This window comes from Lygodium microphyllum, chromosome 19, assembly GCF_053477565.2.
Source record: "Lygodium microphyllum isolate KBCC chromosome 19, Lygodium_microphyllum_v1.1.10, whole genome shotgun sequence".
Classification (NCBI taxonomy): Eukaryota; Viridiplantae; Streptophyta; class Polypodiopsida; order Schizaeales; family Lygodiaceae; genus Lygodium; species Lygodium microphyllum.
In genome coordinates, this window is record NC_141153.1 from 43995655 (window position 1) to 44010352 (window position 14698).

A 14698-nucleotide genomic window follows, 5' to 3' on the forward strand; every position below is an offset into this window, starting at 1 on the left:
TTCCCCTTCCTGCTTCACATGCCAACTTGCCCTTTGAAGATGAGGCAATCTTTCAATCAAGGTTTGTATCTAGGTGGCCTAAATTTCTAGCTAAGTGGAAAGGAAGGCCCTTGAAAGAGGCGACATGGAGCAAGAAACCGGATGTGTTGGAGAAGGCGCGTGATTTGCTGCTCGAATTCTTCTACAAGGATTGAAGACATGCTCCTCAGCCCATTTGTACAAAGTGTACATACCTTTTGAGAGCATAACTAAGTAGGGGCATCTTTATATGTATATTCAACTTTTTCAAACTTCCTATGAGTATTGGGATTAAGAGTGTAAATATCATCATCTTTAGGCACCCAACTCGAAGTGGGCTTCGAGTTTTTTGTAGGGGGGAGGGTATATAGGAGGTACCCTACTCGAGGCTTGGCTCTCCAAGGTGGTGACACGGCGCGGGGTTGTTGCGCGTCATGCTTGGGCATGGTTAAGTGGCTCAGGTCCTCCCGTCGAAAATAGAGTGGGGAACTGCAGATTAGGGTTTACAACAGAGAAATCTGAAATTTCTCAGCTCCAAGGGTCTAAATGCTGAGATCTTTGGAGCAAGACTGTGAAATGACTGGGAGATGAGAGGGAAAGCTGTAGAGAGAGAAAATTCAGAGTTTTGTCGCCAAGAATGATTGAAAATCAGTCAAATGCAGCTGCTGCCCTGCTACAACAGCATGTACATGCAAAGAATTGAAGAAAATCAGTCATTTACTGCTGTTGCCCCGTCTCAACAGCCTGTAGATGCTGTCACCTATTGTTGATTGGTCTTCTTCTGCCCGTGGCTGTCTTAGAAGGTTCTCCAATGGCTGCAAATCAGACCAGTAGCCTCCTCTCCCTCTCTCTTGTAGGCTGAATTGATAAAATGCTTCTCTCCATCTTCTAAAGACGTTTTTCAGTCTTGCATGGGCATTTTTGACAAGTGGCAGCTTTCCCAAACGGTGTTTCTAGTATTTTCCATAATTAAATATTAATTTTTAGCCTTTAAATGCTGAAAATTAATCTAATAATTATTTCGGTACCTTGAAAAATAAACTGTCTGGCCTAGCCAACTTCCATTCCCGAGTGTCTCTGCGCCATCTTTAACCATGAGATTGGCATTGGATACCATTAAATGCCACTTCTCTAGTGTCACCAACTGACACTTATGGCCAAATGAATGACCTAGGCCAATAACTAGCACCAGATACTACCAAGTACCTGCGCGGGATAACTTATAGCAACCTTTGCCTTTGACATCCCGTGATTTCTTTGGGTCCTGGGCTCGTAAATTTACTTTAATCCGAGTTGCACCTCACATGTGCAACATTCACTTAATCATGTGATTAAAAATTAATCCACATGTTAAGTGAGGTTTCAAAAATGCATCTCCTCATGAGAGTCAATCCTTTGCATTGCATTATTTTCACCATTGTAAAATGGCACTTGGGCAAGTTAATAATTCCCCCATGAGGGCATTGTCCAAATGGCACCTGGCTACACGAACATACTCATGCATTTTCCCGTTGCATTTACGTTGTGTGCATACGTTGAGCGTTTGAAATGGATGAAAACATACTATTGTATGTGAAAATACATTGCGGTTTTTGTAAACAAAACAGTGTGTGTAGCAATAAGCCTAAAACACGGCGAACTTAGACAAGAACAAAAAAGGAAAAGAAGAAGAACATAATGAGTGAATGAATGAAATGATGCACAAATGAAGGATGCTCAAGGATTGGAGACTGTCCATAGTCATTCTCTCTCATGGATGCAAATTGAGGGGGAGTGTTGGAGAGAGGAGATTTGTCCTTTGAGAATGGACCTTCAGTGCAGCAAACCACCAATGACAGAGTGAAAATTTGATATTGAGAGCTGAGGGCAGTAGGGCAGTAGGCCGAAGGTCAAAACATAGCAATCTCTAGGGCTGTTACAACTAAATGCAGCAGTTGAAAACCTGGCAACAATCTCCGATGGAGTGTGAAGCAGCTGGCAGCTGAAATGCAGCCACTTGAAAGGCTAGGAGTGGAAGTGACTAGTAGAAAGGATGCCTTCTTTTCAGTTTGGAATCACCAGGTATTTGAACCATTGCTTTGAGGCAGTCAATTGAGAAGAAGTCCTATGTCTTTGCAAAATGGTGAGCTCTTTGTGGAGAAAACCTACCTCCATGTTTCTTGCCTCCACTTTCAACGCTCTTTGTATGAGTCTACCATGACCAAGAAAACTCCCTCTGTATTGCTGTACGGGAAGAAGAGAGTTTTTTGGAGTCCAACACCTCTTTGCCTTTTTCAGGTATTCAAGAGTTGCCTCTGATAACTGTAAGGCACTAGTTTTCTAAGCAGGCACAACTTCAAGAGAATTCCAAAATACAAATGCAGTAGTGATCTTCCTATATATTTCAGCAGTAACATTGTTACAAGGGAAAGATGGCTGCACAATGGCGTGTCCCTGTTCCACAAAACAGCAAGTGTTGCTTCTGCACTGCCATGCATGAATCCTCAATAAGTGCTTGCTGTCCATTCAGGGCAGTCCCCTGGGCAACCTTAGTGTCATGCGTCCATGAAATACTTGTAGCCACAATTTTTTGAGGCATGAACACGTCCTGTTCAACATGTGTCAGTGTGAAAACAGTGAAAAAACTCGAGAGTAGTGTAGTTGATGAACTGTATCTTCAATGTTGGGTATTGCCTCGTTCCTTTTATGCACTGTATTTAAAACCATTTCTCTACTTTTTTGCACCATCATCTGGTATGTTCAAAGAGGATTGCTGGCAGCAATGCAAGGCATGCCGTCAGTGTAAATACTTTTAGAAGATGAGTTAGCATTGCAAGGCTTAATGCAATAAATACAAAGTCAATATTTAGTTTATTTTATAACCATGTATTGTTTTTGCTCTCTTGCTTAGGTGGCTAGGCATCAGAGTTGCAAAGAATCCTGGTCTCGTGTTGTCTGTAGCAGGAATTGCTGTAATGGTTATGTGTTTTGGCTTGATCTTTCTGAAAGTTGAAACTGATCCTGAAAAGGTACTTCAACCTGCAAAACACTCAAATGCGAACCTAAGTCTGAATCTTAAGTTGCTAATTGGTGGCCTTCTTGGTTACAGTTGTGGGTTGGTCCTGGTAGCAAGGCTGCAGCAGAAAAGGAATTTTTTGACAGTCATATGGCTCCTTTTTATAGGATTGAACAGGTCACACTCTTGTATCTTGTTGATTTGACTTTTTCAAACTGGAAACTCCTTTAACAAGCCTTTCTTGAATCTCCAAACTCGGTCAATGTGATACATTCATGTTTTCATCAATTCATGCCTATGCCTATGGCTGATAAGCTCACTTTCACATTTTGGACTTCATAAAGTAGCGAAGTGTTATGGTGTAGTGTGCATTAACCAGCTATGTTAAATGTTTTGCAAGACAGGTTTGATGTTCAACATGTGAGGTATGTAGGATTACAGATTTTAGAACTGTTGTAAATGCCTGATGTGCAGCTATAAGAACATCATAAAGATGCTTTTTCCTCTCAGACACATTTGTTTGCTAGATTGGATCATGTTTACAATTGCGTAAGATGCTTTTTCCTCTCAGACACATTTGTTTGCTAGATTAGATCATGTTTACAATTGCACATCTGCAACTAATGGAGGATGAGGAAAATTAGTCAGGAAAGATTGTAAGATGCCATATGCTGAGCTTGCGTAGTATGTCTATGACAGTAAGCATGATCTGGGCATGTCAATTGTCAGTTAGGCTGTAGAGTTGAGGCCTTAAAGGCAGGTTGTAGCCTTTTGCAATATGTTGGTCCTCCTTAGGTCTAACCTTTTAAAACCAGTGGTACAAGAAGTGAAATGAATCATGAAATATGGCAAGTTATACTTTTACAAGGGTGCTGTAGTTGCAAACTGAAGGCATGGAGGCTAGGAGTGGTACAAGTCTGTACTTGCAGGCAAGGCATGCAGATCAGCATTTCCTTCTGATGATGAATGTAATAATTGTGAGGCTGCAAAATGTGTTTGACCGCTATACAAAGTGAGACACCCCTATAGATCTCCAACCTACACACATGACATGACACAAGCCACACATGCATAACAAGAAACATATAGGATGGACATCAAGCTTGCCTCCAAGCCCTAAAACATAAACGGACTCTCCTGCAAGCCTAGAACCAGCAGCATGTTGGGCCAAGCTTTATCAAGAGGGTGGATGTCCTATATCAGTTGACACCATCTAGATGTGTGGATAGAGCTGCCTAGAGTCTAGAGTTTAAGCGTGGATTATGTGAGAGAGATCTTGTTACATCCTTGACATCCGGATGGGTGCTAATAGCATTGGTCACAGTGGTCATGAAGTGACTTCGTGCAAATGTACTAAGGGCACTTCAGGGTTAGGGCAGCTATTATCAATAAGTTTCCATAATTCCGAATCTGCAAAAATGTATTTTGGGATCAATCATTTTTCTTTTTTGGGTGAAAAAACGTTTTTGTTTAGGAGGGAGAGGCCTTGAACTTTATCACCTATGTTTTCATTTTTTGGCCGACATGCAAAGTGTTCTAGTTCTCAACTTTCAATTCTAGCCTTCCAAAAACACTTAATTACATGTGTTTGCACACCTATTTCTCTTCGTTAGAACTATTTATAGTAAGAGGGTGGAAGCGATACAAAGATTTGCACAAGTAAGAAGGTACCACTGACTCTCAACTCTTGCCAGCAAATAGGACTCAGCAGTAGGGGGTTGGAAATTCGGTTTCAAGGTACTATGCCTCTCTCATAGAGAGAGTGGGATTTGTGAATAGGAGTTCCAGGTATGCATAAGAATCCACTTTCTATCTCCTCCTGCCCATAGGTATATACAAGTGTGCTAATCTCCTGTATAGGACTTAAGGCCCTATTGTGCACATTATTGTGTAATCACCACTCTTGGACTCTTGGCCTGTAAGTTGATGCATCCATACAACAAGACGGTATGGACTGGTTATGGGATGCCAATTCTTGGGACATGGTCATGACCCGGTGTGCTGCTAGCTCCTAGGCTCGAGGGTGAGCATGTTTGGCTCTATGGCTAGAAGGTGAGTTTGATGTCCAGTCCCTTTATGTTAGTGGATATAGCTTTTGTCATGTCTTGTTTGCAAGTTGGATCCTAGCCTCCTAGGGGGTGTCTCAAATCCTGCACAAATGAGCGTTTTTATAGGGCTCTTTGACCACCCTAATCTCATTTGTATTGTACCTACATGGTGACTTGTGGCACTACTGGCTTGTACTTGCAATGCTAGTGGCTTGCATGTTCTTCATGGTGGACTCCCTTAGTCATTATGGGAAGCCTACTTTACTTTTATGGGCCAACCTTAATGTCTTTTGGGGACTATCATGTCTCTATGCTTATGATATATGCTCACATCTATTTTACTTCTACTTTGTGTGCATTCTCACATGGTATCAAATGTCTAGGTCTCTAGATATTTCGTGCTTGGGTGTTTTGTGCTTTTATGTTTTTATGGGAATGGGGAGTGATCTTGACGAGCCCAAGTGGCATGCAATGATGTGTTTTTTCGCATTTTCTCTTCTCTATTCTTCTATGGAGGATATTTTGCTTAACTTGCTCTCCATCCCCATTAGACAACTTGTGTTTTGGTACTCCTAGCAGCATGAGACCTTGTGTGTTGGTGGAGATACCTTGCTGATCCTTGTGCTTTGTGTGTTGTTGGTGTTCTCGCACTAAGGGCATCAATCCTAGGTGGTTTGGGAAGCTTTGACTTCGCAAGCTTGCTAGGCACCAAGGCTAGACGTGTTTGGTGCATTTTCTTCTTCGCTTTGGGTTTCCATAAAAGGGTTGCCTGGCATAGGTGTTGATCCTAGTATGGAGTTTTGGAGCCTTAGGTAGTTGGGTATTGAAAGGTTGTGACACTAGACATTGTCCCCCTTCTATTTTGGATAAACTGGAGTAATGTTTTTATCTTTGCAACTAGTTTCTTTGTGCAAGTGTGGGATCCCCAATAGCTTGTAGATTCTCATATTTGCATATATTGGGGATCCTTAATCATTGTTGCATCTGAAAGAGGGTCTTGTAGTATGTGTGTTCATGCGGTATATGCACAAGTAGCCTAGTTTGAATGAGTGTTGTGCATTGACATTCTTTGTTGCCTGCCAAGGCTCCTTCTAGCAGTCTAAGGTAATTCGTGCTTGTTGCTTTCTACTTGCCTACCATCTTTACTTATGGCACTCTCTTTGATGGTTTCATGTATCATCTAACATGGCCTAAGCTTGTTCCTTTGAGATGTTCTTTGGGAGTCGAGAGCTTGCAGATAGTCTGGTCCTTGTGTATGCAAGTATTCTTATACCTTTTGCTTCAACAACTAAGGCATTGACTCAGCAATCTCTATGACTAAATCCTTCAAAAACCGGTAAGAGTGGTTGCTAAAGAACTTGTTGGGAATAAAGGCCTCGTGCCTTTAAATGTGCTCATGTGTGAATGCACCCTTAGCATTTGTACTTACACATATATATCTATCTCAAAACCTAATGGTACACACTCGTCATTGTACCTAAAAATGTGCTCACTCTCTACTGTGCTCGCTCTCGCTCTCTCTCTGTCTCTCACTGTGCGTAGGACAGTCTGCCTCGATCATCGTGCTCAATCAGCCCCTACAAACTGGTATCAGAGCCGGCAAGAGGCAGTCAGGTGCAAGCAGGAGTCGCTGGCGGGTTGCTGGTAGGCAATAGTCGGACAGAACGGGCAGTAGCAGGCGGCGTGGTCTGCAGCTAGTCGGGGGCCGAGCCGAGCTGCGTGACAGGTGACGGGCTCTGCAGCTGGTTGGGGGTCTAGTGTGGACCACGGCGACTGTAGGCGTAATGCGACGGGTGACAGCAGGCGTAACGCAACAGGCGACAGGTCATCCCGTCACACGAACGGGGCAGAAGTTCAAGGGACCCCCCGTCACGTTCCAAAATTTTCCCTTTTTTTTTTTTCAAAGAAAAATTCAGATTCTATCTCTTTCTTGACGGGGGTTTCGTGCATGCAAGCACAAAGTCTCAGATCTATGCAAAATTGGCCCAGAAATTTGGGGCTTTTCCCGAATTTGGGGATCTCAACGCAGAATTGGACAATCTGACTCAGAAATTGCAAAGTCGGTGCACATTTTCCCGGGAATTTTGGGGCTTTTCACATTTTAGTGAAATTCTTTCAATTTCACTGAAATTGATACACGCAGAACTTGGAAAATTTGGGGATTTGTCCAGATTTGGTGCGAACAAGATGCAACAAGGATGTCTGTCTCAGAAATTGTAGGAATTTGTGACATTTTGTCCCCGACATTTGGGCTTTGAATGTACATGCACAAATTGGGCTGAAATTAACCCAATTTCTCGACATTGAGGCACATTGGACCCTGTGCAATTTGGGGCTTTTGCAGTTTGGGCAAAATTTGTGCAGCATTTGTTCATTTTATGTACATGCAGTTTGAATTCCGCGTTATTTGGACATCAACACTTGGTAAAATTTGGGGGTTTTGCTGAAATTGCTTTATTTTGGCAAAATTGGACTGTCCTATGCATGACAGAGGAAATGCAGATGTGTGTTTGATGCTTTGAGCACAAAATTTTGGGGCTTTTGACCGTTCGTGTCAAATTTTATGCCCGTGGGTACATGTACAACAGAAATTACAGCTGAAATTTTGGGATTTCTCATGTAATGTGATGCACATGCCCTTGGAACAGCTGTAATCAGTTCGATAATGCTGTAGCACTTGGTTTTGGTGCTTCTGAAAATTTAATTACAGATCTGAAATCTGTACTTTTGCGTGGTCATTTATTGCTGATTGGTACTTGTTTGTACCTTGGTCACTTGGGTGACAGTTTGGGCCTGCATTTGCTGGATTTTTGGTCACATTTGGGCCGAAAATCATGGCTAGCGGCAATGACAGCAGTAATCTGATGTACATAAAGAAGCTTGAAGGCGCACATTATTTTGTAGTGTGGCAAAAACAGTTCTACAATATCCTGTTACAAAAGAAGTAGGCAAAGCCGATCAAAACCAAAGGGCAAAGCTTGCAGACATGGATCAGGACGATTGGGATGAGTTGAATGAGCTTGCACGCTCAACCATAGAGCTATCGATTTCTAATGCCTTGCTCTTCAACATTGAAGGTTTGGATTTTGCATATGCTATATGGACTAGACTGGAAGAATTGTATGCACAGAAGAGTGCTGTAAGCAAAGTGTATTGGCTGAAAAAGCTTATGGATTTGCGTATGAAAGAAGGTACAGCAATGTCTACTCACTTGAGTGAGTTTAACTCGATTTTCAGCCAGCTGGTTGCCTTGAAGTTCATGATTGATGAGGAATTTAAGGCTACTTTTTTGCTTTGCACTCTACCAGAGAGTTGGGATACATTCAGGACTGCTATGAGCAATTCTAATGTGATCCTTTTGTATGTTGATGTAGAGAGTGCTCTACTTATGGAAGAGATGAATTAGCAGGACAATGCATCCAGTAAGTCTTCCAGTGCTTTGCATACTAGGGGCAGATCACAACAAAAGGGCAAATATGATGGCAAGGGATGCAGTAAATCACGTGACAAAGATGTTGAATGGCATTATTGTGGCAAGAAGGGTCACTTTAAACATGACTGCTACAAATGGAAGAAAGAGAAAGGAAAAGGCAAGAAGACAGATGATAGCAAGGAAAAGAAGAAAGATAGTCAGCCTAAGAAAAGCAGTGTAAAAATTGAAGAGGTGAACGTGGTCACTCATGACAGTGACAATGGGAGTGACGTACTCTTTGTCTCTTCACACTTTCGTGCACATGCTTTACTTACAGATACAAATGATGACATGTATACCTAGATTCTTGATTCAGGTGCTTCCTTTCATATCACCCCTCATCGTGAGTGGTTTTCCGCCTATACAGGAGGTCGACATGGTGTTGTTCCTCTTGGGGACAACTATGCATATGAGATTACAGGTATTGGCAGTGTGCAGTTACAGTTTCAGCATGGGTCTGTCTTTATACTTCAGCATGTACGGCATGTACCTCAGCTCAAGAAGAGCTTGATTAGCATAGGGCAGCTAGATGATGATGGTTTTTATACCACCTTTGGTGATGGAAAATGGAAGATCTGTAAGGGATCTAGGGTTATTGCCAGAGGTTGCAAGAGTGATACTTTGTATCCACTTCATGTATCTAGTGTGCGTGACCATGTTGTTGCCGTGACTGAGCAGCCAAGCGTTTCTTTGTGGCATGGCCGGTTGGGACACATGAGTCAAACAGGAATGCAAGTGCTTTCTCGTTTGGGTGACTTGCCTTGTCTTTGTTATGTTGATTTTGAGCATTGTGATCATTGCACTTATGGCAAATATGCATAGACGTCATATAAAAAGTCTCTTTCTTTGAAATCTTCTCCTCTAGAGTTAGTACATTCGGATGTATGTCAAATGCTAGGATTATCTTTAGGGGGAAAGAAATATTTTGTCACCTTTGTCGACGATGCTACACAGAAAGTATGGGTTTACTCTATTCGTAGCAAGGATGAAGTGCTTGATAAGTTTAAAAAATTCTTGGCATTGGCTGAAAATTAGACAGATAAGACACTTAAGTGTCTTCGCTTTGACAATGGTGGGGAGTATGTGTCCAAGGTCTTTTAGGCATTTTGTGACAGCAAAGGGATAAAGAGGGAGCTAATTGTCCCAAAATGGAGCTGCAGAGCGTATGAATCGGACCATACAAGGTAAGGTCCGTACGATGCTATCTCATGCTGCATTACCCCATGGTTTTTGGGTAGAGGCTGTTATGACAGCCGTTCACTTGATTAATCGGTCACCAAACAGGTCTTTGGGGGGGGGGGAGAGTTTCCCAAGAAGCGCGGTCAGGCAAGCCACCTTCATATGCTCATTTGAAAGTGTTTGGCTGCGAGGCTTTTGTGCACATTCATAAAGAAAAATGCAGCAAACTTGAGCCAAAGTCCTGCAAATGCATTTTCCTAGGATATGGTGACGAGGGTGAAATGGGGTATAAATTGTGGGATCCCGATAAAAGAAAAGTAGTACGTAGCAATGATGTTATCTTCCGGGAAGATCGCATGCACAAACAATTTGAAAAGACTGAGGAGGTCCATAGGATTGTATTCCGGGAAAAAATACCTTTTGGATGACAAAATGTGTCCGCTGTACAGTAGCAAATACTTGCTGTAAATGAACCCGTAAATGCAGGAAATGATGTTGGAAATGATCAGCCAGCTATTGCCCATGAAAATGAGGCATTACATGGGCAAGAACAGCCAGGACAACAAGCTATTAATGCTGATTTGCAGGCTGAATGCAAGGACAGTATGCTGAATATGGAAATTTGCAGGAACAGCGAGCAAACAATGACCATTGGGTTAGGAGATCGTCTAGGGCTACTAGACAACCTAACAAGTTTGTTCTTGGTTCAATTAATGTGGCTGATTATGTCATGTTGACAGAGTGTGGTGAACCGTCTTGCTTCAAGGAAGCAATGGATAGACAGGACAGCAAGAAATGGTATAAAGCCATGCTGTTAGAGATGAAATCTCTTGAAAAAAATAGCACTTGGGACTTGGTGCAGTTGTCTAAAGGGCAGAAAACCCTTCCATGCAAATGGGTTTACAAGATGAATGTCACTTCGGGTTCCTCACCAAAGTACAAAGCAAGATTGGTTGCAAAAGGGTACAAGCAGGAGCATGGAATTGATTTTGATGAGATTTTTTCTCATGTAGGCAAGATGACTACATTGAGAACCATTTTGGGCTTGGTTGCAGTTGAGGATATGGAGCTCATACAGATGGATGTAAAGATTGCGTTTTTACATGGTGATATTTATGAAGACATATATATGTAGCAGCCTGAAGGATTTGTTGAACAAGGGAAAGAAAAAATGGTATGTAAACTCAAAAGGAGTTTGTATGGGCTGAAACAAGCACCAAGAGAATGGTATCATAAGTTTGATATATTCATGCAATCCCAAGGCTTTCATAGAAGTCAAGTGGATCACTGCTTATACACCAAGAAGACAGCAGATGGCAGTCTGATTATCTTGGTTTTGTATGTTGATGACATGTTGATTGTTGGCAGGGATACTCATGCCTTGGATTCATTGAAGCAAAGTCTTCATAGCAACTTTGACATGAAGGATCTTGGTGATGCAAATCACATTCTTGGCATGCAAATACTCAGAGATAGATCGAAAGGCTTTCTCTATCTATCTCAGTAGGAGTATATCTCCAAAGTTTTGCAGCGTTTCAATATGGAGGGGGGGAAAACAATTGGGGTTCCATTGCCTCCATATGTGAAACTTAGTGCAGAGGACAGCCCTAATTGAACTTGTGGTTGATCCTAGGCCCATGTATTAGAATGTGATACTCAATTTGGTGATTTGCAAAAGATTATTAAGCTTGCTAGAGGATTTAATCATGGAACAAGATTTGACAGCCATTGAAGAAAGGCCTTTGCAAGGTAGATTTGCTTAGCTTGAATCTAAAGCTAAGCATCTCTTGAATAGAAGACACCAAACATTGGAACACATATGGTGTATGTTCCAAAAGGTAGATCTAAGAAGGCTTCTTTCAGTGTTGCGATTTCCCTAAAATCCCAAAAGAAGTTAGTGATACTCTCTACCATACAACATTCCAGCTAGTGTACAAGACATTTTTGCGTGATCTGACAACTAGAACATTGGGCATACTTAACAAACTTAAACTTAGTTTTTATAGAAGAAGGTGGTTGAACGAAAACTAAAAGTGAGTGCATCCTTGTGTAACCAAAGCTAATGTTGAATTAGGATACAAGCATTCAAGGAGAGGTTTTTAATATAAGTACCTGAACATGTCTAGAGGAAGGTTATTTAGTGAATATACTTGGAAATATGTTGAGTATGGATAGTTTCTTTATTGCATTGTTTATGTTAAAAATGATTTTTTTAATCGCATCAATTATGTCTTGTTAGTGTATGACAAGGATTTCTCATATAAACCTTAGGGTTGACAAATGGATGTTTATGAAACCCTAAGTGCAGTTATTGGGATGCAAAAATATATAAGAGAGACTGCATTTGCTGCAAGGGACTTTAGAGGGGATCTTGATGCCCCAAAGAAGGGAATCAAGTCACTGTCAGGGACCATAGCCCTAACTGATTGGCTACTGCATCTTCAACAGTAGTGAGTCAATGTTAGGGAAGTGAATTGGTGATAATTATACTATCACTAAGCGGGGGATATTCCTTGCCCTTGACCCACTTATTAAAGAAGGCAGTGCAGTCTGAATGTCCAATGGGCTGGTGGCAAAGCACTGCTTGGGACTGTTCTAGAGTGCTAAAGCTGACCCTAAGATACCCCTACACTAGTGGGGTTACTTCTGTAACCCTTGCAAGGGTGCTTGGTAGAGCTGCCTATATCATGTCATTCAAGTTGTGCACTGGTGGTTGATTACCTACCAATCAGTAAGTGACAGGTGATGCTCCCATGTTCGACACTGTGTCTCTGATGTCCAGCTTTGCATCACAATCAAACCTGATTGGTGGGAAAGCATCTGCCCTGGAAGCTGTGGGGGCAGCACTGCTGGAGTTCCCTAAGATGGAAGGCCGGCTACTGTCTTGCCAATCAAGTTTTCTCCTTGCTGCTGTACAGGTTCTGGTGTTTCTTAAGTTTTTGTGACTTGCTGAACTTGTGAGATTGTCTATGGGAAGGAAGGATTGGGAGGAAAGGACAGGTGCTGTTGCTTGGAAGAGGGCTGCTAATGTGAGGGGAGTGGAAGCCATTGAGGATGGCAGGCAGGAGGCTGGTGGGTGATGCTGGCAGAAAGGGCAAGCACTTGGGGAGCTAGTGTTAAGAGGTCTCAGAGCAGGGGTGGAGCTTATAGGTAGGTTGCAGTAGTTAACAAGTAGGTGGTGAGAGTTAAGAAGCAGGTGGTGGGGGTTTACAGGCAGGGATGGCAGGCTTGAGAACAGGGGGTGAGAGGTGCTAGACAAGCAAGAGATACAGGTTGCGGGGGATGCAAGACATCTGGGCAGTGGGCAGGAGGCAGGAGTAGCAGGTGGCAGAGACAGTAGACCATGTTAGGAGAGAGACTGGTTTTTGATTCAAATAGACATCTTATCATATTCAGGCACTTGTATATCAGTGCATTTGTATTACTAATGCAGAGAACGTGGTTTTCTGATCATTTATGTCTGCTGGTGCTTGTCTTGAGGTGCAATGCTTTCCCTGCCCTTTCTCAAAGATGCACTTTTGGACTTTTTACTTGAATGTGGATTTGGCAACGTTACTTTGAAAAAATTAGAATGCTTTAAAAAAATTAGTGTGTGTAAAGCAAGCCTATGCTCTGAATACATTGGCATGGAATGTGAGATAGGACTTTTGTCTTGTTGTCTTAAACTGTTGACAAAAAACAATTTCTTTGACAGGATTCTTAGACTTTTTCTCATAATCTCCTTTAGCATCTTTGTATTTTTTCATTCTATTAGCTTGTCACATTTTTGGACATGTCATGTTTAAATAGGTAATGCCAGTTCTGTTGAAAGGTTATCTCTGAAAACTTGACTTTCAAACCTTCTGTTAGGGGAATTCAGTCAGCACACATTGATGAGCTCAATTTGAGGGCACCATGCTTGCTGCATATTTACAGCCTTATTTATGCAATTAACCTGAAATGTAATTTGGAGATGTAATCAAGTGACTCATTTATGCCGTGTTTTTATGCCAGCTTATTTTGGCAACAGTTCCAAATGTGGGAGAAAAAGAACCACCAAGCATTGTTACGGATAAGAATATTTTACTTATGTTTGAGATGCAGAAAAAGGTATTGCCGACCTGCATGTTGCTTTGCTGCTAGTTTGTGGAAGCTGTTTTGTTAGTTCCCATCAAATTGATGTGTATTAATAGGTATTTTCTCATTGGCCAGGTTGATTCTCTCAGGGGAAATTATTCCGGGACTTCAGTGTCACTCAGAGACATTTGTATGAAGCCATTTGGTTCTGCATGTGCAATTCAAAGTATTTTACAAGTATGTTCTTACTGAGTGCAAGGTATTATCTGCAACGGGTTCAAGCTCTTGTTATTTTATTTAACTCAGAAATCATTCATTGACAGTACTTCAAGATGGATCCACAACTCTTCGAGGACCTTGAGGGTGCTTCACATGCGTTTTTCTGCTTTGAGGTTTGTCAATGCATTGAGATCAACTGAAATGTTAAAAGCAAACTCATCAATGTGAACGTATTGCCTGCAATAGGTGCATAGCTTGACTTTTTGGTCCTTTGTTTTGGTCTTCTTACCATAGGTTGTTTGTGTATTTTAGACATTGACCACCATATTCCCTGTACACTATGTTAAGCTATCTAAAATTTGCCACTATTTAGTAAGAATTTTCTGGCATTTTGGGCTCTTAGCACATTCCCAAAAGGATTATTTTATTCAATACAGAATCTAGCATTATGGTAGGACAACTGACCCAGAAAGTTCTTTAAAAGGGAATCATTGATCATTGCCACTTTCAGCCCTTGTCATCCAAACATCATTGCCAGTCATCCTGCCATCCATTGTTGTCATCATCACCATCCTCATCATTGCTAGGATCTGCCTTCTTGCCTGTCCATGCCTGTTTTTGGTCCAGGAGCTGCCACCTTGCCTCTCCATGCCTGTTTTTGGTCCAGGAGCTGCCACCATCACCCTGGTGGCTGCTGCCGCACCTGTCTGA

The 14698-nt window shown here is 41.9% G+C and overlaps 1 protein-coding gene across 5 annotated transcripts in view; it reads left to right on the forward strand.

The window, feature by feature from the left end:
* The window catches only part of LOC148019801 (uncharacterized), a 113437-nt gene that overhangs the window by 62227 nt on the left and 36512 nt on the right, over positions 1 to 14698 (forward strand). For all 5 annotated transcript variants that reach the window (XM_087699974.1, XM_087699978.1, XM_087699975.1 and 2 more), the window contains 5 exons: positions 2909 to 3026; positions 3107 to 3190; positions 13706 to 13801; positions 13904 to 14005; positions 14092 to 14160. In XM_087699974.1, the coding sequence (XP_087556100.1) occupies positions 2909 to 3026; positions 3107 to 3190; positions 13706 to 13801; positions 13904 to 14005; positions 14092 to 14160 (469 nt within the window). The remainder of the gene's footprint in view (positions 1 to 2908; positions 3027 to 3106; positions 3191 to 13705; positions 13802 to 13903; positions 14006 to 14091; positions 14161 to 14698) is intronic.